Raw genomic sequence first — 27,281 nt, 5'->3', positions numbered from 1 at the left:
TGAATGGAGATGAAGGAAAAGGTACTGTGACTTTGTTAGGAAAATTAAGCTAACATGGTTGTTAGCTTAATAGAGATAGAGATGAGGAGCAGACCACTGATAGGTAGGGAGTCTTGGAACAAAAACACGTGGCTTTTGTATCATACAACGAAAACACTTCACAGGAGAGGCAGGAGTATCCATGCTGAAACCAGAGCAGGTGGTAGTATCCTCTCTGGCAGGCAGCCTTGCTCAGGCTCTCACAAAAGGTAACTGTGTTACACAGACTAGAATAATGGAATCACAGAATCATTTCCCTTGCATTGTGAATCTGCAGGTCTCAAAGGTGGAACTCAGGAGTCACAAGCCAAACGCAGGGGCTGGGGTTAGACTTGAATCTGCAGCAGCAGCATCCTCCTGCTGAGCACGGGCAAGGAGGAGCCAGGGTCTGAATGCAGAGGGAACAAGTCTGAAACTGTCTCCAGAGGATGAGAGGGAGCGCAAGAGGAGACCAGGACTCAGCTGGTGCCATGACTCAGGTCAAGAGTGAAGGCTGAGGAAGGCAGAGTGTAGCGGGAGGAGCCTTTCTTGTTCTGAGGCTCGACAAGCTGCTGGCCTCTTCATTGCCTCACACCAGAGTGAGCTTCTCTCTGTGGGTGTGTGTCCCACCTTTATTGGCCCCCTGGTAATAGGGAGCCTGCCCTAACCAAGCACAGGTGGACTCACACCCACTCTTTGGCAACTCGAGGCATTTGGTTTATCTTGTTTCTCTACAGCAGAGGGAGGAAAGGAATTCAGAACCATGTGAATGCAGGTGGTGTGGGGAGGTAGAGAGCAGCTCATGTGGAAACTGAAACTCACATGCACAGAGATTTCTCCAGAGTCATGGAGAGAAGGTGAAGGCAAGCATGGGGAGGGAGAGACTGGTTCAGAGAGGGAGGAAATGGCTGGTTCAGACTGACCATATATGAGGCAATACAAGAAGTGTGAAGGAAGAGAAAGGTACCAAGTTCAAATTAGCCTTGCTAGAAATGCCAGCAAGAGACACCTTAAATGATGAATCATGTACCACTTACAGGTGTCCCAGAGGAGCAGCAGGATGAAATTTCTAACTCTGTGATACACAGGAGGTCACAGTAAATAATAACTCTGTTTCAAAACATGAAAAATGGAAGCCAGGCACTTCTCTGTGATACACGATGGGAGGATGAGAAAGAATCATCATAAATTGAACAGAGAAGTTCAGACTCAGAAGGAGAATCCTCCACATGTAGAACATTCAATCAGTGGCACAGGTTGCCCAGAGAGACTGCAGTGTCCACCTTGGGTGTTTTCAAGACACAAATGGAAAAAGAAACAACAAACTGGTCTGATCACAGACACTTTAGCAAGGCAATAGTTTCTGCTTTTTCACTGTTGGACTCTCCAGAGTAAAAAGCAAATGACAATAGCATGGGTAAGCAATTAAAAAAACATGCCATGGGCAGGCATAAGACAACAGAGAGGGAAATGGGAAACCATCTGCTCCAGCCAGGGAGTCAGAAGCTTGCTCCAAGGTCACCTATTTTCTTCAGAAATTTTCTGTGAAGCCTACTTGCAACCTCATGTGTCTCACTGCTTTTCAGACTAAACTGTTCAGAAGACAACTATTCTATCTCTTGCTCTAATAGCTCAAGTGAAAAAATGCAAATGCTTTTTTTTAGGGAAAAAACAAATAATCCCGAGCATCCATTCCTTGTAAGGATTAATAAATTATCTGCACATGAAAATACCTCTGCTTCTCCCTGCTTTCACTAAAATCCAGAAAGCTACAAAGAAACTCCAGTGAATATTACTATGTTTGGAACATTAAGCATGCTAAGGGTACAAACAGGCCTCCTGGTACACATGCAGTAACACCCAGATGCTTAGACTGAAGCCACTGTAGCATGTGAAGCCCCTGAACAACCAAACCAGCATCTTCTGGTTGTCAGATACTTCTGTTGTCTCCTGACTACCCAGCAGCCTGGTGAGCTAAGGGCTCCACCAGGTTGGATCTCCTACCACTGAAGAGCTCAGATAGCTAAGTTATGCCCGAGTCCTACACTCTGGGCACCCCATAAACCTTCCCAATGACCTGGGAGGCAAGAAAGCTGATTGCTGTCTTATCTCTACAGCTGCTTCACCAGAAATTGGCAAATTCCACAACGCATTTCGGTTTTCTCAACTCGCTTCTAACAAAATACTTTGCTGAAAAATTCCTATCCAGCTGTAGCTCTGGAGACAAAACTGGACACATACATTAGGAGCTGAGCCTCTTCAGAAAGTGCCATACCTCACTACTGGATTTTACCCAGGCCCTTAGCAGTTTGATGATCTCCATTCTATGATTCTGCTCTCTAATCAGAGAGAGGATGGGATTTGAGAAAGTTGAGGCACATTCCACCAGTGCTCTGAAGACCAGGAGCAGATGATGGCTCTGAGCCAGTATCTTATTGGAAGTTCACACAGGGCTCAGGGCACTGAGGTGTTCACTGTGGCTTGGTAGGTGGCCCACTGCATGTTCAACAAGCTGGAACTTCTCCAAATCTCCCTCCTACAATCCCCGTTTGCCCAAGCAAATGGTTGGATTTAATTTTTGACACCAAAAGAGACACATTTCAACAGAATTAGATTCCCTTTGCTCACAAAGCTGCTCAAGCAGCCCTGCTTCTAGAAGCATCTCCCACTGCCATGAGCACAGCTATTTTTTGTCACAACAGCACTGTGAAGCAAAAAATCCCCAATACACGATCAGTCACCACTTGAATTCCTGATGACAATTGAGTACTTCATGCATCTCATATGTAGTGCTGCCTTGGGAGGGCTGCTTTAACATGAGAGTTTGAATGCTGTGGCAAAGGGTGATGTTTGTCTGATGTTTGTCCTCCCAGAAGCCAGCCAGAGCCACACCTGCAGCCCAGGGAATGGGGTGTCCCAGCAGCTCTGATGCTCCCCCCAGTCAGCACAGCTTGGGAGTCACACAGGGTGAGTCCCACCATGAGCCCTCAGCTGTCTCTTCATCAAATAATGAGTTTGGATAAATCTGTTCCATAATCACAGTGTCTTGGTTTGCCTTGTTCTAGAGTAACACGTGGCAACACGAACCACAGTTTGTATGAAACTGAGCACACATATTTTGCCAGAACTCCTCTTTGCTTACCAGTTCTAATCCAGCAGCAGAACACCAGAGTCAGCTTTTATTCTCAGGACTCTTTGAAAAGACACAGGTACTAGGGAAAGATCAATATTTATATCTGTCAATCAAAGCACCATTTGCAACAAAAAAAAACCCCAAACCCTCCAGTCAGCTGCCCATTCTATAGCTCAGAATTGCACTTTATTAATCAACATCACCACTGATGTTTATTTTGATATTTAATCAGACATACAGTTCCACAGAAATACATTTATACAACATTGTAGTTTAGTTTATTTCATGTCATAGAAGGGGGCTTTTCTTCTCACACCTGTGCTTATCAAAACCAAAAAGGGTAGGGCTAGCAGTCTCAGAAACCAGAATAAGAACAGTTCTTCAAACATTATTAATTCAGTTCTGAAGATTTAAAATTCTATACATAGTAAGATGGATGTGAAGGAACAAGGTTGGACAGCATTGTTCAACTCACTTTTAGTTTAAATCCAAATTTACTGCGAATGTGTTCTGTGAGCCCCAAATGGTATTCTGAAGGGTATCAGAATTCTGGTGGAAGATCTGTGCAATTAACTGGGCACAGTAAAGTTATGAGCAAAGACTGTGTTCAGAAGACTATTTAAAGAAGACAGAACTTCTCTCCCACACATGGCATCTGAAAGCTCTTGCTGTTGGTGTTAGTATTTTTGTATGAAGAGCATTAATCATCCATAAACACAGATCTGTGCTCACAAAGGTTTGGATATGCTACCCTATTATGCTACACTTAGAACATTCCTAGCACTTTGACCATTTCTATTACTAGCTCCAGCAATTTTAAGAAAACTAAGATTTAACAATGCAAAAAATTATTTTCAGGTATATGGAACTACAGTTCCGTATCTGTATTCTATACAGATTTTCACCACCATCTATGAGACGGATTCTTCTATCTATAAATCACGCCCAAACTGTCAACTCTGTGTAAAAAGTTAATCTTTCAACTCTGTATTTGTCACCTACATTAGAATGACCTTTACAAAGACATTGAGATGATGTGGCTCCTTTTCATTTTAGTGCACTTTTACCATTAACACTGAAAAACATATTCAGAAAACAAGTAGAATTTCACTTCACATTGAGGCAAATAACTTCAGGCGCTTACATTTAAAAAGTCTGGTTTTGTTTTCCAGTACAAACATAGCCTGTTTTCCAGTATAAAAGTAGCAGTTTGAAAGCATTCATAGATACTGTAGACTGTAAGAATTTGCATGTCTACATTGAACTTAGATTTGCATGACTATGTCAAAATGTTTTTAATTCCTTCTCACACTTCAGGAGAAACACTCAAGAACTGACAAGATTTGTACGAAAAAATTCTCAAATTGGCCATTAGCAAGAGCCAGTAATTTAAATCTAATTATCTAGACATCCACAACAGACCAATCTGCCAAATAAATGGAATGTTAATGTGACAGCTGACTTCTAATGTCTGTTTTTTCCTTATTGCAATTAAAAAAATAAAAGCAGCGATGGGAAACCAGCACTGATATAAGGTGACTTAGAACTTCAATTCACCCAGTTTAATGATCTCTGGGAAGTATTTCTGTAAATTATTAATCACAAAACATCAAACTTATTCTCAATGAAACCATCTCCAGCCTCAAAATTCATGTAGATGTTGCTCAGGGCATGGGGAAAAATGCTTCACCACTTTCCATTTCACCAGAGAAGGTTTTTGGCACTGAGAAGTCATCTGCACTGATTCAGCATCTCCAAGACAATTCTTAGGGAGAGCTATTGCATTTTGAGGATCCATAAGCTCTTAGGAGCACCCAGCAGGTTTGTTCTTTTGAATATTCAAGACCACAAACTTGGAGGACTCCTACGCTATCTATGGTCCCTATCCACAAAGGCACCTAAAATACACAACTCCTACTAAATGTAATGATTAATTGGACTTTTATAATCTCCTTGCATGGTAATCCCTACAGCCCTTGAGGACTAGATGGAAACACAGTACTGCTCTTATTACTTACATCAACAGCCACGAAATATCAGCAAGTGCTTTCTATCCATGCTCTGCTAGGTATGGAAACTGCAGACAGAGCATGGTTTAATTAGATATTCTTCATGAGCAGATGCTAAATGCACCTCAGTTAGGAACTACCAAACAAAGTTAGAGCAAGGAATTACCTGAATCTAAATCCACCCGGGATATGCCTAAGTCCCAGACTTATGCTTCTGGGACTCCTGGGAGCTCTTTGAACATTATTGCCTTCCAGTTTCCAAGACTGAGCCAATATTTATGCAGTGAAAGAGAAAAATTCATGTACTGTAACTACTACCACTACTACTAAATCCTTTATGGAAGTCTTCTCTGGAATGAACAGCCGTGTCTTCGGATGCCTGTGGATGCCCCTGACACACAGCACCAACACTAGGAGGTTCCACTTCTGGACAAGCTGCCTCACAGTGCAGGCTGATAATCTGTATAACACTGACTGTGCCTATCAGACTGCACAAACCATTTGTTCTTTCTCTCGTTGTTTTTTTTTTTCTTCTATTCTAGTAGAATGATTGCTATTTTTAGAAGATGGCAGGGCATTTTTCCTCTCACTCCTTACCAATAAGCCTTCAGTATGCTAGTTGGTTTTATTTTTTAAAGTTACCAAATGTGGCCAAAATCTGTTTCACTATTTCATATTCTTTAACAATTACTATTATTCAACACAAAAGCACAAAATTATCAGGCATTGAATTTTTTTTTAATGTCCAAGATATTTTTTAACCTTTTTCCCCCACACATTATCTGGCACACAATCCCATAATGAAGAAACAGACAGCTGTAGTAACTGCTGTCTTGTTTCTCCTCCAACAAATTACAATTTTAAAAATATAGAATATATATCAAAAATAAACAAGTTGGTGTTCTTATCCATGTGTGGAACATCTTGATCCCAACCCATAGTCCCTCCCACTAACACTCTGCAATTCAAAGTTACCAGAGTTTTATTGGAAGGAAAAAAAAAAAAAAAAAAAAGTGAATATATAGCCTAAAGATACCAGAACTGGATCTTTAAAATGGTCTCAATTTTATTTTAAAAAAAAAAAGATAATGGAAAAGAGCAGTAGTCTGTAGTGAAATGATGCAACCAGGTGCCGCTAATTGCCAGGGAGTGAGCATGAGCTTGTGTCAAGCCCACCTGTGCCTAATTAGGGTGGGCCCCCACTGCGCATGAGCAGGACCAGGGGGCCAATAAAAGGTAAGTCCTGAAGCACAGGCTCAGCTCAGTCCTGAGCACGCTTTGCAGAGAGGTCAGTTGCTCTTGGAGCACTGTATTACCTTCATTGCGCCACTAACGCTCATCGCCCTCAGGGTGAGGCTCTGAGGAGTCTGGAGCCTGGGGCCTTGGCATTGCAGTACTGGGTCTTAGCCGGCTGCGCCACTCAAGCCTCACCTCATGCGCAGTGGAGGCTCACCCTAATTAGGCACAGGTGGGCTTGACACAAGCTCATGCTCACTCCCTGGCAATTAGTGGCACCTGGTTGCCTCATTTCACTACAGCAGTCTCTTGCATCTGGTTAGCAAGTATAGTCCTACTGTGTGCAGTTTTTCCTAGATACTTACTAATGGTTCTTGGTGGCTGCTTTGCAAAATCTGGGTCCTGCTAGATTACATTGGGATTAGCAAATACAGTGATACCTCCTGAGTATGTAGCTCCCAACAGGCCTAATCACAACCTGCTGCTGGTTCTGATAGGTGTCTGTGTAACATCACCACACCTCCAACACTGAACTCTAAGCAAAGTCAAAAACCATCTGCAGGGTATCTTCTACAAAATAAGCATTTCCCATTTCAAATATGTGTCTGGTGGGGTAAGTTTTAGGGAGAAATGTTCAATGCCCTTCATATTCTCCTTAAAAAGAAGAAAAAGATACAACAAGGTTGTATTTGTTCAATCCTATTACTCTCAAAGAGTGGTTTTGATATTGAGGAGTACTTTCACCTGAGAGGGATGAAGATCAGAAGACAAAAAGCTCCAGATATTTTCAGTGCAAAAATCTTAATCTCTGACATCCAAGCTCAGTAATTTGGCAAACACTGCCTGTAGCTGCGTATCGGCGGTCTGCCTTGTTATAAAAGATGCAGAGAAAAGACTGACATGAGATAGCATTAGGATAATCACTGCCTAGAAACACAAATAAATGTGCATGCATGGAAGTATGCAACCCAAGATGAATGTTGTTAGATGTCCTGAGATGATTACAGTAACTATTACAATTAGGCAACATTTAGTGAAATAGAGTTGAAGTAACATAACCACCAATCTCAAAGCAGCTGATGTGTATCAGCTGGTGCTATGATGTGATGGCATTAAAATTCTTAACAGATGATACTTAACAGAACAGATATTTTCAGGCATCCATGGATAGTGAATCATTTAATTATCATAGAATCATAGAATTGGCTGGGTTGGAAGGGACCTCAGAGATCATCGAGTCCAACCCTTGAATCACCGTTGCGGTTGCTAGACCATGGCACTGAGTGCCACATCCAGTCTCTTTTTAAATATCTCCAGGGAGGGAGAATCCACTACTTCCCTGGGCAGCCCATTCCAATGCTTGATCACTCTCTCCATAAAGAAATTCTTTTTAATATCTAACCTAAACTTCCCCTGGCACAACTTAAGACCCTGCCCTCTTGAATAATAATGTAACACGCTAATTGAGTACTTGGAGATCTTAATTTTTTTTCTAACTTGAAATCAGTAACAGGAGTTACAGAAATGAGTCCTAGCAAATAGCTGAGAGTGCTTTGCTGATCAGACCATGAAACATTATATTCCATTTGATTGGCATACATATATAAATATGAGTATATATTGAGTATACATATATAAATATGAGTACTCATTAATACAATCATATCAACCTAACAAATACGTACACAGATGGAAATTTCAAATAGAGGTTTAAATAGCAAATTAAACACAAACTCAAAATCATAATTGATAAACAACAAAAGCCTACTGTGGCAGAATGTTTTGAGCACTCCCTAAATTCTCCAGACACCAGAAATTAAATGTAGTGTATTGTCTTGGGCAAATGCTGCTTTTATATCTAGTGTGTTAGCAAATAACTGTAAAGCTACTTCTCCATATTTTCTGGCAGATCCTGCTGTGTCTTCCCTACTCTGCATTAGATAACCTGCAGAATGCAGATCAAGGACACCACTGATGATCCTTCTGTAATTACAAGCTCCCTAATTCTGCCAACATCAGTTCCATACAAATAGGTAGGTAGCACCTTGCCCTTTTCTGAACCCTTACAATCTCTTATGCAGGCAGCAACCACAAGTCATTTGGAGGGAAATAAATAATATAATTTATTTGTGCTTTTGGGACGATATTACTCAGTTAATTTTAAAACTGAAGAGGTCTAAAACCAATCCTCATGATGTATCCAACACAGTCTTACACACGTTCCTCCAAAAGGGATTCATCAACTACAGCAGTAGATTGTTAGGTTTAGCCTAAAAATTAACTCACTTGAGAAAAAGAAAAAAGGTAAATGACAGGCAATTTTGCAGACGTTTTTGAACACAGGCCAAAGTAATCTTATTTCTGGCTCAGCACACTTTGCCATTAAGGCTGGAAACAAGAGATTCCAGAGATCTCTGAATTAAGAAGATGAAATTGTTTGTATTGGTTTGCATTGTAGTTGACCTGTATAGTTCATTTGTAACAATTTATCTGTAGCAAAGCTGCTGCAAAACTGGCAAACCCTCGGATTCAGATTATGTAGAAAATTAATTACAATAATAATTAAGTACTTGGGGGCTTGCGTGTGAAGATATTCATATATTATACATCTCATGTTATGCTTTGAGAGGTTAGAGGACTTTGAAGCCTGACAAGACAGAAGCCATGTGCACATTGCATCAGCAAGAGGGAAACAAAGACTGAATTTCTAAGCACAGAAGCTTAAGAACAACCAAGACAAATGTGGTGGGAAATGTGGACAGCTTAGACTTTGAAAGCAAACAGACCACATCTACTTTTAGGAAAAAAAGTCACAAATGTATCTGCAATGTAATACTGCAATTGACAGATAATTTAAAAGTACTGGAACTAAGTTTTCTCCTCTTACAGATAAAAGGTACCTGAAGAGATACATGTACTGATGGTTTCATCTATGAATACATCCAAAGGGATGACAAGTTAGTTTCAAATAACTGCTCTCAGGCAACTTTTAATGAAAAAAAGAAACTGAACAAACTCAAAAATGAAAAAACAAACAAACAAACCCCTAAAAAACCAAAAACAAGATCCAAAAAATACTAACCAGCCCCCAGCAACAAAACAACCACCACAAGCAAACAAACCACCACCCCTTTTTTGCATCCTCAGCTGCTGATGCATTTTCAACACTTTCTGAGTTTCCACTCTCAGTCTTTCAACCAGAGCTGATACCTGAAACTGAACAATCAGCAGTTAAGCAGACAAGAGAGGTCACTTCTTCATGTGTATAAGTAGACAAAGCTTTGTGTATAAGAGAATTCATCCCCCTTCTTCTACAGTTCATGTTGTGCAGGTAGACAACACGGTGTATGGGACAACTATTCATTTTGAATTAACTGCCATAGCTTTTTTTGGTAAGGGCAATTGTAAATTTCTGCAGAAAAGGTAAGAAGAAACAAAAATAAAGTAAGCTCCAAATGAAAATTTCATATGTCAAAATCTATTACAAGGATGAGATTAAGTCTACTCGTGATCATCTTAAACTCACTGCTGAGAGACTGGACCAAACAGCACAAGATAAAATTCCTTTAATTTTAATGAGAAAATTACGAAACTAACTGAAGGCCTCAGGTACTTCAGATTTTAAACTTTACAAACACCACCACAAAAAAGTAACCAAGCAATACAGACGTTCATCTCTATGATGCAAATAGTGCATATGCAATAGGGCTTGTGGAAACACTGAGACATGGGGAACAAGCCAGAATGTTCTGCCTGGCTTCAAGCTGCTGCTCCAGAAGGATGCAGATCTCCTGTGCATGTTGTATTATACCAGGCAGTCTTATGCAGATGTCAAAAGCTATGGCAGAATGCCATATGCCTCTGTACTCAGCCCTGGTGAGGCCACACCTTGAGTACCATGTCCAGTTCTGGGCCCCTCAGTTTAGGAAGGATATCGAGGTCCTGGAGCAGGTCCAAAGGAGGGCAACCAGGCTGGTGAAGGGACTTGAGCACAGATCCTATGAGGAGAGGCTGAGGGAGCTGGGGCTGTTCAGCCTGGAGAAGAGGAGGCTCCGAGGAGACCTCATCGCTCTCTACAACTACCTGAAGGGAGGTTGTAGCCAGGTGGGGTTGGTCTCTTTTCCCAGGCAACTCTCAGCAAGACAAGAGGGCATGGTCTTAAGTTGTGCCAGGGGAGGTTTAGGTTGGATATTAGAAAGAATTTCTTTACCGAGAGTGATCAGGCATTGGAATGGGCTGCCCAGGGAAGTAGTGGATTCTCCCTCCCTGGAGATACTTAAAAAGAGACAGGATGTGGCACTCAGTGCCATGGTCTAGCAACCGCAACGGTGGTTCAAGGGTTGGACTTGATGATCTCTCAGGTCCCTTCCAACCCAGCCAATTCTATGATTCTATGATAAGATCCAAAGTGGCACCATATCCCTATGTGCCAACCCCTGAATGCCACCTAAAGATACGCAATCTGATTTTTGGCAAACTTCTGAAGACACAATTCAATTTAACCATTCAGACATGTACCTCAACACCTAAAAGTCACTATTTTCATGCAGCTAAAGGCTATGGATGTCAGTGTCACAACTACACATACGGCTGGATATGAACTGTTTGTAAAACTGCAAGTAGATAGATTAATTACAAACAGTAGTAGATATGCCAAGTGAAGAAAGACTTGATACCAAATCATCCGTGGATATTGTAACCACCTGCACCTTTTCTTCTGATGATGGGCTCCTGTTCTTTGGTCAGTCTCCCTCTTATGTTACTGCTGAAACACTCCTGGTTTTCTTTCCTTCTGTTTCCCTTCCCACAAGGTGGCAACCCAAGAAATCGCTTAGGTAATTTAGCTACATATTGTACAGCAAAGTCAGGAACGAACAGTACTTCAAAACACACCCTTCTCTCCTACCTCAGAAACCAACAACTTACTTAAAAATTAATTCTACAGAAGTATACCACCAAAATGTGTCTGGCACCGAAGTATTTTCATAACAACACACCTAGAAAGATACGAAACGAAGTGTATTTAAACACACTTCTTCCCCCATGGCTCATTCAGTTAGTTTAATGCAGGGAATTCCAGATACTTTTTTGGTTTGAAAACAAAAAAAGCACACAAGGCAGCTGCCGAACCATTCGGGCTTCACAAAGGATCCAGTACTTACCTTTAGAGAACATACTTTATTTAATAGAAGTTTTTTGCTCCAATATACAAAATAGGGGACTGCAGTCCCAATTAACATTTACATAGTTACACAGCAAATAATTTCCACCATTTACAACAACTGACAACTTTTCCACTATCCCCACTGTATTACAGCCAAGAAAAAAAAAAACCTACGATGTTTTACATACCAACCACTTATATTTTTTACTTCCTTGCCTCTTTGATTTTTGTTTTAAGTTGCAGTTTCTGGTATCAGTTTAATTAAGAACTTACAATTATTTCAGCTGCACTAAAAGAAAAATTAAATACATAATTTGGAATACTATCTCAAAAACCCTATACAAAAAAAAAAAAAAAAAAAGTCAGTATCTTATAAAAATACATTGCAGGAGTAAAACCAGTGATACAACAAAAATGTTTTACATTTTGTTAGGGTATAAAATATTTAGCAACTAGCCTTAGCTTTTAACAACACCAAAAAAAAAAAAAAAAAAAAAAAAGGAAAAAAACCCATTTTCAATAAGCAAAAAGTAATGTGACAGTTCTTTTAAAATACTGTACCTTTAGTATGCAAAGGACTTCATCATTCTGTCATGCACCATTATCCAGCTGATTCACCCCTTAGAAAAGGGATGAATCCCACAGAAAGCTGAAAAAAGGTTTTAAAATTATTTGAATCCTTCAAGAAAAATCCAATCATATTTTCTGCATCTCTCGCAATATTTAAGTTGTACTTTATAATGCTGGTAGTTTAATCACTATATATATAAAAGAATTTTAGCCAAACCAAGGCTTTAGAAACTTTGCATTTTACAAAAAGTAATTTGTTACAGTATGACTGTTGCTAAATAGCCCAATTAGTTTGATGGCCCTGTTAAAGATTTGTTCAACTGAAAGAATAGGTGAAGCCATTTCCTGAGCTAAAAGATACAGCTAAGTAAATAGTTATAGCAGCAGACAGGAGATATTCTTTGTAGAAGTTGTAACAGTATCAATAAAATAACCTTAGAAAGCTACAGTAACATAAAAATCACTAATTGCAGGGGGAGTGACAAGGACACCCAAGGCCTGATTGCCATAATCTGGAATGCACATCCCATGACTTTCCAGAAGTTACATTCAGCTACTGTCAAACAACATCCTGGTAAGCAGAATAATGTCAAACCACAATAGTTCACATTTCTTACAGATCAGGTATTTTGTCAAGATTTCATTCTGAATGCTGTTTCATAAACCTAGAGCAAATTAACTGCTTAGTTTCAGAAACTGCCCCCCTATAGGACTGCAGTGTTTTAAAGGAATGTGGTATCTTTGGTCTTGTGAAACTCCAAGCCTATTTCTTTTTCCTGCTCACATATAATTTATACTTTAGACCTTGAGTGGTTTTTAAGATAGTCACCCATTCCATTGGAAATGGAAATTGACCCACTTTTAGGAGAGCAACTAATATTCTGAAAAGTTCCTTGATCCAAATAATTCTAATTTGCTTAGAGTATGAAACCTTAACAAATTATTAAAGAACTAGAAAGACCAGTATACCACCACTGCACCATCATTTTCCTATGATACGTCCTCTTGAAGTCTTCTATGTAATAAATAATTTTTTTTTCATTCATTAATGGAAAGAAGATACTCAAATTTAATTAAACAAAGTACCTCACTTAGATACCAGTTTCTCCAGAAGGAAATCTCACTTCTGTGTTATTCATTTTTTACAGACATTGTAGGAATTGTTTATGGAATTTATATTGGCTCTTCTATAACATTTAAACATAATTATTTTTATTTCAAATCAATATATAAAATCTCGAATACTTGTTAGAATAAAGGACAATACACAAGATCCTAAGTTACAATAATTTATAAATAAAAATAAACTCTTACAAACCAAATCGTTCCCCATACGGAGATTAAAATCTTGACTGATTGTTCCTGATCACATATTATAAATAGTGTAAGCTTCTTCAGAGAAGCAAAACATACTTGCCTCCCTGACACCAGTTTACATCTTCACTTAACCTACTACCATCAAGAAGGCAACTGTGTTGGGCCCAGATATATCTTCTTCTTTACATGTTAACCCTTCCACCCTCATTATTTTAAACTTCAAGCACAAGAAACTAAGTTCACAAAGAGTTCTTTACCTTTTATGCACAAAGTCTGTATAAAATACAGTTTGCTATCTCTCCTATTGCACCAACGTGGCAGTGCAGTTAGAACCTGATGCAAATTCCACTGAAGTCCATGAAAGGTTCTCCAGTGACCTTAATGGGCTTTGAATTAGGACCATACAGTATAATAAATGGAAAGCTCCTGCAAGAGTGGCTGGTATCTCTCTTTTTGCTTACTGGGTGCAGTGGAGATGTGTAGTCAGCATGATACCTGAGCAAATTAAATTCAAATGATACAAAGAATCCCAAACACTTTGCTTAGTTGTGTGCAAACTGTGCTACTGCCCCTGGAGCTCCCTGCTTTCCTTTTTTTCAGTGCTTGCTCCATTCCAAGATAGAGAAGATGTGAGGCATAAACATCTCTCTTCACTGTAGTTCCCCCTCAATCCCGAGACTGATAGAAGAGGATGTAACCAGACTCTGAGTTCTTTGAGATGTCTGATGTTAACCCGTAGAATTCTTCGATAGCTTGTGCATCAATTTTCTGTATGTAAAAACCCAAACATGTAAAGTAAGAATTTCTTACACAACATATAACAAGGCATTAAGTTCCAGCCTAAAAACTACTGTCAAACAAAGATAACTTTCACAGAATCACATCAGCTGAGCCAAATATTTTTAATACTTGTTATGGTTTGATTTTCCCTCTGCCATGGACTGCACAGAGGGCAGCAGAAATACATTTTAAGTATTACGTGAACCTACCAGGAGTGAAACCTTACATGTATTGCTTGCATGAATTTCACAGAGAAAAGCTTTTAAAACAACAATATACCACTGAGACTTTAAATTCAATATGAATTGAATGTAAGTGCAAATTGTCATTTCTACATCTAAGCAGTGTAAGCCAGTTGAGTGCAGAGAAGATTAAGGAGAAGACAGAGAATGAAGGATGTCTTCAATTTTTTTTTTACACAGAATGTTTCCCTGTGACTGTTAACTTGGAAAGCCTCTTATAACCAGGATTTGTGGAAAGGTGCAAAACACTCCATTAAGAAGATGAAAAGAATATTGTCTGGCTTTCACTGCCATAGTTTTCACCAACAGAAGAAACTGAAAGCAAGATCTTTTGCCACATTTTAAATCAAGGGCAATCAGGCTATAACCAACAAAAAGCTGGAAAGATGCATTTTTCTTCATTCAGGCCTGCTTTATTAAATTTCATTCCAATTTCATTTGGAATAAAACCTCTCTCAGCAAACAGTGAACATTCCAACTTGATGAACCATGGGCCTAAAAGTCAATTAGATGTTTTTAGATGCTTCTATGAATAAAATTATTCCTCCTTCCCCATTAGAAGGCCAAGAGGACAAAAAAATACATTAATGCCAGGTGTTACTCCTTTGGAACTGGAGAGATTGTCCTTGATGTTTGTGACATGATATGAGATCTGCTGCAGCTCTTCCTGTTTTCCCCAGAAGAAAGTGAACTTTTGACCCTATTGAGATATTTCAATTTACTGGTTATCTTGATAAGGCACAGAGGCAATTCCAATAGCTCTGTGTATTTCCATATTTGTCATTTCCTATGTGAAGAACCATCCATAATGTGGAGAGAAGACCTCTTCAATACCCTTAACTCATCCTGCCAATTAACAATGTGAGACCAATACTTGTTTCACTCATTTTTCTTCTGCTGAATTATGCAGTTCTTGTGTATTGTAATGCAAGTGTAAAAGTATTTGTTTTATAGATTTAAGTAATTAAAGTAATGGACTTGGAGAGCACAATCATGGTCTTGTTCAAGCATAAGCATAGACAAGAGGAAAAAAGGAAGATGATAGAACAACAAAACCTGAGATTAAATTAGGACAACAGCAGTCTCTGCTCTTTCTCCCAATAAAGAATAAAAGATAACTGATGAAACAGAAAGATGAAATAAAAACTGATGAATGTAATTTCTCTGTTCCAAGAAGTTAGCTAGAAAGATTTTTTTTTTTAAATAATAAGAATTCCTGGAAGCCTTGCTAATATTAGCAAGAATACTACCAGAGGCAAAAGGCCCCTGTTTCAGGAATTAACTTTTAAATTTTTGGGTTAAATCTCTAAAATCTGAACTTTCTTCCTATTTTGGTATTTGTTACAACTTTGTCTGAAACAACCCAGGATACTTGATAAAGCAGACTACCAGAGTAATCCATTCCATTAAATCATAAGCTCCTAGAAAATATGAACAAATGCCTTGCTCAAAAAAAATCGTCCCCAGAAAAGAATTCCAATAAAATCAATTTATATATCTCTTCATCTGCCATGTCTTCTGGCTGCAGAAATAGCTTATTCAACAAAAGTGAAAGACAGTGGCCATAAACAAAGGAGCTTATTTTTAAAAGTATAAAACCAAAATGCAATTCATAGCATTGTATATTCAAATTGTAAAGGCACAGCTCTGCACTCAGTTATTGCCCATTTAGGACTGGGGTAGAAATTTCTTGTCATTATCATACCAGTGTATTTTCTTTAAGTAATACCATACAGAAGGGAGGTTCATGTGCTCTGGGTGATACAAGAAAGAAGTCAAGGGTTACACAAAGCTTACCTCAACAATATCATCATCAAAAAGCAACCAAAAATCGTGACTCTTCACTATTGCAATATAATGTCCTCTGTTAGGGCCACTGTAAAATAAAATCAGAAAAGATCACAGAAAATAACATGCATGTATTTATGAATGTAGCTCTTTTCTTTTTTTCCTTGTAGAGAAGCAATATTTGGACATGTTTCATTGGCTGGTGTAGTTGAGTTGACAGTTGGACTTGATGATCTTACAGGTCCTTTCCAACCTTAATGGTTCTGTGATTCTACTTGAGTGTAATTAAAATGGTTACCAGTAAAATTCCTATTTAAATATTTCTTTTTTCCCCTCTACTTTTATCACCTTCATCATAATAAGGTCTTATTTATCTCTACTTCTAGTTATGTGCTAAAAAAAAAGATTAAAACTTCAGGCACTGAAAATATACATGATTTTTTTTTTAAATAAGTGAGATTAAGAACACATTCTGATATTTCACAGGGACAGGACAGATACCAAACTATTTTCAATCTTCTGAAAGGAAAATCTGTAGAGCTGCTATTCATTTACAGGCTCAGTCATGAATCTCTTTATCTGGTCCACTTTAAACAAAAACTGAATTAAACTGGCAGCCTCAAGAATCCTCACAGCAATGAGAAGGGCCCTAAATTAAGTTAAAACTGTTAAAATGCAAAGCTCTTCAGTTTATGGCTCACAAGAAATTTCCCCACAACTATAATAAAAATCCAAAACTTTAAAAGTGTGTTCTATTTCTAATCAGATTTCAAATAAAGAAATAACATTTCCTGAAATAGCTGAACCTGACATCTGAATGTGGACAACTAGTTCAAGGAGTTCTGGAATTGTCTGAACTGGCTAAAAGTACTCATACAATTTTAATGTCTAGATCAGGGAGGGAAGGTTTCCATCTTTGAAGGACACATCTGTGCACCAAATTGCATAACCAAATGACAACAGAGTTCACAGCCTTCCACAGCTCTGAGAACGGATAAGTTGCCAAGACAGCAGCTTGAATGAAGGAGAAAGAACTGGTCAGAACTGGACAGAAGGGTCAGAAATAGACTGGTTCTCTTTTCCCTAAAATCCAGAAAAAGAGTGTCCCAGAAGACTATGGAACAAAGTCCATAGTCCTTATTTTCCAAAACTGTCCTGACCAACTTGAGATCTAGACATCTAATCACAGGTCTACCTTGGGAAGAATGGGGGTGGAACAAAGGGCAGGAATTGGCAACTTGAGGCCAGGTCTAATATTTGAGGGACTTCAAGAAGTTGGAAGAATGGGTTAGTAAGTATCACATGAGGTTTAACAAGCATGAATACAAAGTCTTGTGCCAGACTAACTCCATCCAACAGCACCAGCTGCAAATCAGCTGCCTGGTTGGGCCAAGAAAGTGAACAAGATGAGGCAGCAGGGCATCACTTTGGTGAGAGGACTGAGGACACGCAGGGCTGTGCTGTAAGAGCAGAGCTGACACTGAAGTGATGATAATCCCCACCATTCCGCATTCTGGGACACAGAACTGGTCATGGAATCCCAGAACTGGTCATGGAATCCCAGACATGATTTTGTCTATTTAAGGAAAAGCCTAATAAACTGGAGGATGTCCAGGGGCAGGCCACTACGTTTGTCAGATGGATGAAGAGAGGCTGAGCAAGCTGGCTTCATTCAGCCTGGAGAAGACTAAATGAGGAATCACACCACTGTCTTTTACTACCCAAAAAGGAAGAGTTATAAAGAAGTCAGAGCCAGGCTCTTCTCAGAAATGCACAGCAAAAGGAAAAGAGGCAGTGATCACAAAGTGTAGCAAGGGAAATTCTGACCAGATAGAAGGGAAAAAAAAATTAAAAATCACTGTGAGAACTTTTCTGGACTGGAACTAATTGTGCAAAGAGGCATGACTAGTATTCTTAGTCATGAAATTGAGCACAGTGCAACCTAATCTGATGTCAATGCCAGTGCTGCTTTGAGCTTTTAAGTAGTTGACCTAAAAATGCAAATTATTCTATGATTCTATAGGTTAACTCAGTATTTTCCACTTCAGGGCTTTTATCTACCAACCAGCTGTCTGTAGAGCAGCCCTGATTTTAGGACATGAAACCATAAGAACATTTGTTGTATATAGCAAAATCAAATACAAATCTTATAGTCATATTTTGATAGCAAGGAAACAAAGTAATCAATAAAATTCATAATTTATGGATATATTTCAGAAAACATTGCTCAAGCCTTCATGAAAGCCCACCCTAAGGGAAATATTTTATAAAGAAATATGGTTTATAATGCTTCCCTTCTTCAGAAACTTTTTTTTCATAAATTATCTTTAAATGTTATTGCAGTTACATGATACTGCATATTTTGTGGGTTTTTTAAATCATAGTTAAGTTCATACAAAGATCCATCACTTTAAATACACTGTAATCACTTTCCACAAAGAACTATCATAGCAAGAAAGCCATATATTCTGTTGGGATTAGCAGGATGTCTCCACAATGCAGTCTTTCCTCAGAAACTTTCCTTTTAAGAGGTCTTAAATCCAATAACAAGTTACTTGATACTGAGTGTTTTGTTTTGAAATATAGTTAAACTTCCACAAAACCCCCTGTCATAAAATAGAGTTTTTACCTTCCACAATGAACTACCACAGCAACAAGGTCATACATTCTGTCAGGATTGGTGGCATCTCCCGAGGTGTTAAATAAACGAAGCTCTAAAGGAAAAACTACTCTATAAGAGAGTTTTGTATATCGATGCAGCTGATCCATGTACTTAAATCTTTTCAAATGGAGAGCTAGAATCATAGGCAGCTTTTTCACTTTCATCCTAAAAAAAAACCCAAAAAACAAAAAGAAAGACAACAGTATTTCCAATGTACAGCAAAAACATTCAATTCATATCAACAAACAGGGAAGCTGCCTTACTGAAGTCTTTAAAAATTTTTGCAAGCATTAAAAGAAGTTCAAATAACAATCATTTAACAAGTGTTGAATTTGTCCTGTGTTGCTAAGCTAAAAGTGGTTTTTAACATCTGAGAGAACTGCAAATGTATTTAAAATAATAATCTATAATAAGAACAGCCATGATGGACCCACATATCAATTTAAATACGATGACTGTAGAGCACAGAATTCAATTTTTAAACACATCTCCCCAAAGCTTTCTTGAGCTCCCAAAGGAAAACCTAAATCTAGCTTGGTATACAATAGAGGCTTTGCAACAAAGTTGTTCCAGAGACCCTATTCCAGTTGAATTTCTCAGTAAAGTAGCCAAGTCAAACAAAAATTTTTAAAAAATCTTTGTTACAGCATTTTGTTACACACGCATCATTCCAAGTTTTCCTATCAAGCCATTAACATTGCTAAGGGATACAAATAGCCCACTGTTACTCACCTCACCTCATGCTACTCAAACAAGATAGATAATGCTGTGCTCTAGCATTTTCTACAGAAGTGCCACTTATTTTATAGCAGTCAAAGCCAGAAAGCAATAATCCAGTCTTACTGAGGGCTCACTGGCCCCTTTCCCAAGTCTGAGGTATTGGGCACTCCTCAGTGCCTACAAATCCTCATCACCCAACTACAGCTGGCCTGGCAGCAAACAGATTCCCACTCTCTGGGCAGTAAATTTGCCCATACTGACAGGGCAACCCAGCTCCTAGGCACAGCTCATTGGCCTTAGATTAGCACTGTGCTGATGTTTTCAAACCATCTTCAGCCCTGAAAGGCAGCTCAAAAGTCTCAACAACATAGTCCATGTTTCAGCCATTCCTACTGTGACTGCATTTTCAGCATGTCAGGAAATATGTTTGTCCAAGACAATCCTTTTGTAAAAGACAAAGGGCTGGGGACAGAATCCTTAAGAAATCATCTTCCTTCCCTTTTTCTCATTAAACTGAGACTGACAGTAAATCATAGGAAATCCTGCTACACTGCAAGGGAATAGGAAATGAATCAAGCTGGAGAAGAGCAGAAAGATGACAGAAGCAACTATTTTTAGGGAGAGTTATATTTTTATTATGTTACTGAGATAGGGATATGATTTCTGCTCTATTTCTTCTTTCCAAATAGAAGTTCCCCTCTTATAATGCAATTGTGTTTGATAATAGGAGCTCTTCCACTGAAAATGACATTCAGTACAACACCTTTGCTAACTGAGTAGACAACCACAGATAAGCCCCATGTTACAGAGATGAAAGAAAATTACAACTGTGCTGTAACTGAACTTAAGCCCCATATGAAAAACAAAATATAAACAAAAAGAGCTGTGTTTTGCCAATATGGCAGTGCCTACAGAGTAGGTTTATGTCAACACAGCTTATATTGGTAAGGGATCACATCACCTCCCATCCAGAAAAGGAGCTAAGGCAATAGAAAACACAACAGGGCAGCCTTGGCTTTGCAACCCTCTAATGCACACCAATTAGCAAGCTTAGAAAACATGTGAAGGCAGACTTTGCAGATGAGATACACCAAAAGCAATGTGCTGAATCTATGATCAACCAAATAACCAGAATCAGTGCTATAAGTAGTAGAGCAATTTAGTGTTATCACCTCTTCAATTCATCTATAAGCAGCCAAACCTTTCTCAGATACTAACATCAGACACTAAACATCAGAGGGTTTTTTAAGGAGTAAACAACACTAGAAGGATTACTAGGCAGACAAGAATTGTTTTAAAACATAATGAACTTCAGGCTTCCATAGAGCTTCTGATGCTTTTCAGAACTGTCAAGCAGAAGTTTTGCACGATGAATTATGCACTACTAAGAAACCAGTAATTCAGTTAACAAAAAAAAAGTTACAAGCCTCATTCTGACTGAATCAGACATAAACTGATATCAAACCGATTCTTACAGAAACTGGAAATAATATTTTATTACCAAGACAAAAACAAGTTTAAAAAGTCACATGAAATCAGTGTCTTTTCATCATCATCCATAATCTTTGATTAATCACTCTGTTTTACCTTATCTTCTAAACTTATTTTTGGTCTTAACACCATTCTTCTTGCTTGTAAAATAAATGATTAAAAGTAATGCAATGAATTCAAGCAAGAGGGATGAAACAGGTTACTCTTTAAGTGGGAGAAAAGTGAGACAAGTGAGAAAAAAAGTGAGAAAAATTACAGGAAAAAGAAAGCTCTCCCCCTGCTTCATACACACACATAAGGACATAAAGACTGCTTTCGTTGTATGCTTGGGTTATTTTTTTCCCTCCTCAGCCTGAGGTACCTTTTATGTGCTTCTTGTTTACTGCGACATTCTTCACAGTAATATTTGTATTCACTGCACAGAGTTTCTGTATTGCTGAAACCCCTGAATAAAAAAAAAAAAAAAGAGAAATGCTATAGATACTAATTCCTTATCTGAAATACACATACAAACATGTACAATATAAAAAATTTTATACTCTTAAGTCTACAAAAACTAAAATTTGCTAAGCTTTTAGTTTTATTCCTGCTTTTTAGATTAACGATGAAAGACAAATTAACAAAATTTAGATCTTTGTACCTACCTTAAACAATGAGTGATTGAAGTATTCTGTTCTACATCAACTGAAAGGTCTAAGAAGTCTTCATCTTTGCTGCTTATCTGCAGGAAAAAAAAAAGAGTCAGAAGTTTATAGTTACAATTAGTTATACTACTTTGGATTATAGAATGCCAGGTTGGAAGGGACCTCAAGCATCATCTAATCCAACTTTTCTGATAGGATCACAGTTTAGATGAGGTGGCACAGAATCCTGTCAAGCTGAGTCTGAAGTGTCCAGTGTTGGAGAATCTACCACTTCCCTGGTGAGATTATTCCAATGTCTAACAGTTCTTATTGTGAAAAATTGTTTTCTGGTGTCTGACTGCTGTATTCTCAGGACTAACTTGCACCCATTGCCCCTCATCTTCTCCATGTGACTTCTTGTAAATGGGAGTCTCCATCTTCTTGGTAGCCACCAAGCTACCAAGAACAGCAATAAGGTTTCCTCCCTTCTTTTCTCCAGGTTGAACAAATCCAGTTCTCTCAGCCTTTCCTCATATGGCAGGCTTCCCAGTCCTCTCATCATCTTTGTGGCCCTTCTCTGGACCCTCTCCAAACTGTCCCCATCTTTTTTGTGTAGAAGAGACCAGAACTGAACACAGTATTCCAGCTGTGGCCTGTGTGAGATGACTAGAATGGTATGATGACTCTTTGTTTCTGCTGGTAATGCCCTTGTTGATGCATCCCAGCATGTTATTGCTGCAGGGACCCCAGGTCCCTTTCCACAGAGCTACTCTCCCTACTCTCCAGCCAGGTGGATCCCAGTCTGTGCTGCACTCTTGGGTTATGTTTTCCCAGATGCAAGACCTTACACTTGTCCATGTTGAACTTCACAGGGTGCTTGTTAGCTCACTCCTTCAACCTGTCCAGGTTTTTCTGGAAAGTGGTTCTCCCTCTGGAGTGTCTACTTCCCCACTCAACTTGTGTTTTTTCTGCAAAATTCATCAGGGTGCACTTGATTCCAACCTCCAGATAAGTTATGATGATATTAAACAGTGCTGAGCCCAACATGGATCCCTGGGGGTCCCCACTTGTGACCAATTGCCAGTTTGAAAAAGAAACATTTACCTCCACTCTGAGTGTGCCCTGTCAGGCAGCTCCCCACCCACTGCACAGTCCCCTTGCCTAGACTCTAACACACCTATCAGTTTGCCTCAGTTTTTCACTATCATTTGCTCTTGACAGAATGCATCTTTAACCTTACAACAGCCTTCAGGTTTTTTTACAAATGGCCAGTATATTTTCTGAAATAGAAATTTCAGAGATTTGCTACATCTAGTTTTGTTCAGAAAGAGGAAGAAGGAAGTCTCTACGTGTCTGTGGGGTATAAAATGCCAGTTGTCATTGGGCTGTGATTTCAGCTCAGCAATATTAATGCCAAGTTCCCTATACACCACACTCTTTTCTAAAATAAATTACAAGCATTAGGATTCTTCTGTTTCGTACTTCCACCTCTGTTCTTTCCCTATGACTTGCTCCAACTGAAAGTTAAGGATTTACATATGATAGTGTCCCTAAGAAGGAGCACAAATATTTTGAATCCTCTTCCTGGCTAGACTCATAAATGAGCAGCAAATAGCAAATTTGTTGGTAAATGAGAGCCTGGGAGTTGGTCTGATAGAGGCAGAATAGTACATAGCCACAGCCTAAGAACAATTAAAAAAGAAAATCCTAGAAGTAGAGAATAAATTTGATCACAAATCCTGAAAAATAGTGGTGATACAAATCCCTAGCTGATAAAAAAATTAACTATGATATTAAAAAGCCTAGGAAATGGCAATCTGCAATCTTAACTTTTTTTTTTGCTGGTGTTTCCTACTACTCAGAGACACTCAGTGCCACTGAGGAGAATGTCCTCTGCCCTTTATGACTCCTAATTATACAAGTAAATGCTTTCAGCAAAGATTCCTGGCTGCAGTTCCTTGATTGAAAGTAGGAAAAATTAAACAGCTACAGGTGAATTAGTGTAAGTTTACCTTTGAAACATGAAACTTATGTTGCTTTACAACTCAATAAAAATCGGAAAGTTACTCTCTGATCATCAAGAGATGAAATACACACAGTAATGGGCTAATAAAAAGAAAAATATAGGTGGTCAAGACAATTATTTTAGAGACTTAATGATGCTGGGCAAATCCAAAAACTTAATTTCGTAAGTTAAAAGCTTTTGTTAACATGTACAAGAGGACTGGGCAAGGATTCCTTCCACTTTTCTGTGGCTAATCTTTCCAAGAATAAGTTTACATGTTCAAAAGATATATCATCATGCAAGTAAACATCCCACCTACGACATATTCTAGATGCTGAAGTGTAACATTTATACTTTTAAGCTTCCAAGGTGTTTCTAGGGTGGAAAAAAAAAAGCCATCTTTATTTTCTCCTTTCAGAGATGTCCTATGGTTTGGGTGTGTAGACAATTGTTCAAAATATCCCATGACAAGTCACTTTTGGACTTGAGTTTGTAACACTAAGAACTCTGGTGGAAGTAAATCATCTTAGCCTAGGGATTAAGAACAGCTCAGGGAAAAAAATTACTTCTAGAAAATACTCTGCTGCAGTCTTCAGCTCAGACAGCTGGAATTAAATAGTCACATGATCAGTGTTATTCAGACATGCAATTAGTCAGTTCTTCCTCTCTTGGTGTAATCAAAGAAGATTCCATGAACCAGTAAAGATTCCATAGGTAGCTTTATCCCATACAGAAGCTGTGGGAGGAGATGGAGAAGAGTAAAAGGATGTGTTGTACATGGTTAAAAAGGACATTAGTAGGGAAACCAGACGTTCACAAAAAATTCATGAAAAGGATCATGAAGAAACATTTCTTGAGAGGGTACAGAAGTGGAGTTTTTCCACCTAAATTGATAATTCAGAAATTGCTGCTCCTAATTTTTAACATTTTTGAACATTAGCCTTCAAACAATATCTTTTTTTCCCAACATTGACTCATCCTTTTATAATAATAATTTAAAAAGTTATTTTAAGAGTCACATTCTAACTAACCCCCCTCTCCCCTACAGTGGTTCTGTTTCAAATAAACATCACTAAGCTGATAAGACTGAAGTCACCAATGCTATATATTTCACTCATCTATAGAATTAAAAAGAGATTGACACAGCCAAAAAACCTCATCACTTGCAGAATCAAGCCCTAATAGATTCAAAAAGCCATCTGAGTGTTCCTAATAAGAGCATCTCAATGATAGTGAAGAACTTGGGTGTTGCAATAGTCTGTTAAAGAGGAGGCTATGTTGTTCTCACATTGTGGTCATAACTTGGAACTAAACAGCTCAGCTGTACTCTGATGACCAATGCCACCCAGACCAGAAAACTCAGAAGCTTAACACTCACAGAATCTCTATTTCTTTCAGATTGACATTTCACTAGTGAATGTGAATCAGCTCACTGACAAAGCTTTTTCAGCTGGAGGCTCCCACGTGTGCTAAGACAGAAAGTATTTTTTAGATGAAGCTGAAACTAAGGGCATGATTTATCTTGGTCGTATAAAAAAAGAGGGAAGAAAAAGTAGGGCACAGTTAAGGCTACTATAATCCTCATGAAAGAGAGACCACTGAAATTTGCCTTATTGCCTTCTCTCAGTCCAAAGCAGAAATGAGCCAAAGAATTTTATGCCTCATTAAGACATTTGAACACAAGAGCAAGACTATCAACTGGAGAAAAACATTACCAATATGTTTGGTGCTTTTGATCCATGACAATTTTCTATTTTTCTCAGTAGAAGTACTGCCCACATTAAGCCATTTCAAATTTAATCTCAGTGAAATACATTACGTTATTTTCTAGTTCAGTGTTATTTTTTCCTTAAATTGAGAGAAAACTTTAAAACCAATGAACTCCTAGAGTATTTTTATCAATTAGTGGCAAAAAATTATAATACTTACCTCATCAAACTACCTCAATCAAGGAACGTGACAAGAAATCACACTGAAAGCATGTAAAGACAACTTAAAGTCTGTTTTGTAATTTACTTATTGTGATTTGACCCATGACACAAATCTTTGTTAAAAAATCATATCATATTCCTTATATTCCACTGTCCATACTTAATTTGAGTCAGTTCATTTTTAACCAATGAGCCCCATGTGCCCTGAAAAGAAGACTTCCATAATCACAACACCTGAAATTAGAATAAAATATTGCTATGATAATTTTAAGAACTTTAAGTAGGTTTGGCCAGTCAGAAGATGACTGTCCTCAATTAGAGCAAATATGCATTGTGCTTTATATTTAAGTATGCATTAAATCCCAAATTAAAATTGATAATAAGGTTACTGTCTTGTAGAAGCACCAGTTCATCCTCTACTGCTGTGTAACCTTCTAGATGAGCTACATCCAAGTACTCCTGGCATTTTAAGTTATAATTCCAGACACAGGAAGCTTCCAACAAGTATTAAACAATCATCTATTATCATATCTGAGAATAAAACACTCTTCACAGTAATATTACTTAGATGTGTTTCCAAGAGCCCATTATCAGGTTACTGTTTTAGTTAAACACAAGCTAACATATTGAATGGACAGAAGCTAATAAAATAGTTTCCAAATTATCAGGGCTTGGAAAATACACTAATATACCAGAACAAGCATATTAGAACCCTGAACTTAAAGTTCAGCTGGCCAAGGAGGCACAGTGGCAAACAGACATGGCACATCTAGCTAAGCAACAAGCTAACAGAAAGATAGAACTGAGCAATATTAATAGAACTCTCAAAATTGTGATAGGCCTAACAACCAATAAAATATGCTGCCAAAGAGTGTATCAACATTGTAAGATTATTTATAGGACTCTACCTAAATCAAAATTCTGACAGCAGTGATTCACTATGGCACAGTGAGGAAAGGTAACAGTGTCAGTCATGTCAAGAGACTAACCTGAACCTGTGTTTCAAGAAAAAAAATAAGTGCCAGAACTAAAAGAGAAGCAAGTCACAGTTGCTATGAAATTGTTACTAGGAAGGGGAAATCTACCAGGAAAAAAAAAAAAAAGTAGCTATAAATCAGCAGCTAAATTACCCAAAGTGCCACGATTTACTGAAGCATGCAGTTACACCACATATGACATTAGGAAGCTATTTGCTTTGAAATGAAAGAGGTGGGTATTTCTATAAAATGGAGAAAAGTAGTAAAAATAAACAAAACCAGTATAAATAATAATTGTTATTTATAAGTTTTCACTACTTTTATTTGACTATTTTGACATATGAAATATACAGATTTAATCTGATTAATTCCTCTTTACCAACATCATCCTGATAAAGTGCACACTCTGATCAAGTTAAGGAAAATAGCTGTGAATAGTCAGACAAAAAAATATAATAATCTACCTTTTTACAGTATCTAAGGCATAGACCATGCTTTACTGAATTTACTGAAATTTTCAAATTGTACTGCTTTTTTTTTACCTATAAGCAGGTAAAATTCAATTATAAAGTCTTTGGAAATACATGCTTTTGCTGACTGTAGAACCATTCTAGA

The 27,281-nt window shown here is 38.2% G+C and overlaps 1 protein-coding gene across 2 annotated transcripts in view; it reads right to left on the bottom strand.

The window, feature by feature from the left end:
- Positions 1-11,443: 11,443 nt before the first annotated feature.
- Positions 11,444-27,281, bottom strand: part of USP12 (ubiquitin specific peptidase 12) — a 41,464-nt gene continuing 25,626 nt past the window's right edge. For both annotated transcript variants that reach the window (XM_030469251.1, XM_030469252.1), the window contains 5 exons: positions 21,775-21,851; positions 21,492-21,575; positions 18,887-19,084; positions 16,267-16,345; positions 11,444-14,215 (listed from right to left, as the gene is read on the bottom strand). In XM_030469251.1, coding sequence (XP_030325111.1) covers positions 14,114-14,215; positions 16,267-16,345; positions 18,887-19,084; positions 21,492-21,575; positions 21,775-21,851 — 540 coding nt within the window. In that variant the 3' untranslated portion in view covers positions 11,444-14,113. The remainder of the gene's footprint in view (positions 14,216-16,266; positions 16,346-18,886; positions 19,085-21,491; positions 21,576-21,774; positions 21,852-27,281) is intronic.

Source organism: Calypte anna, chromosome 1, assembly GCF_003957555.1.
Source record: "Calypte anna isolate BGI_N300 chromosome 1, bCalAnn1_v1.p, whole genome shotgun sequence".
In the NCBI taxonomy this organism is placed as follows: Eukaryota; Metazoa; Chordata; class Aves; order Apodiformes; family Trochilidae; genus Calypte; species Calypte anna.
The sequence above is the reverse complement of the archived record's forward strand: the minus strand, read 5'-3'. Positions and strand labels throughout refer to the sequence as shown.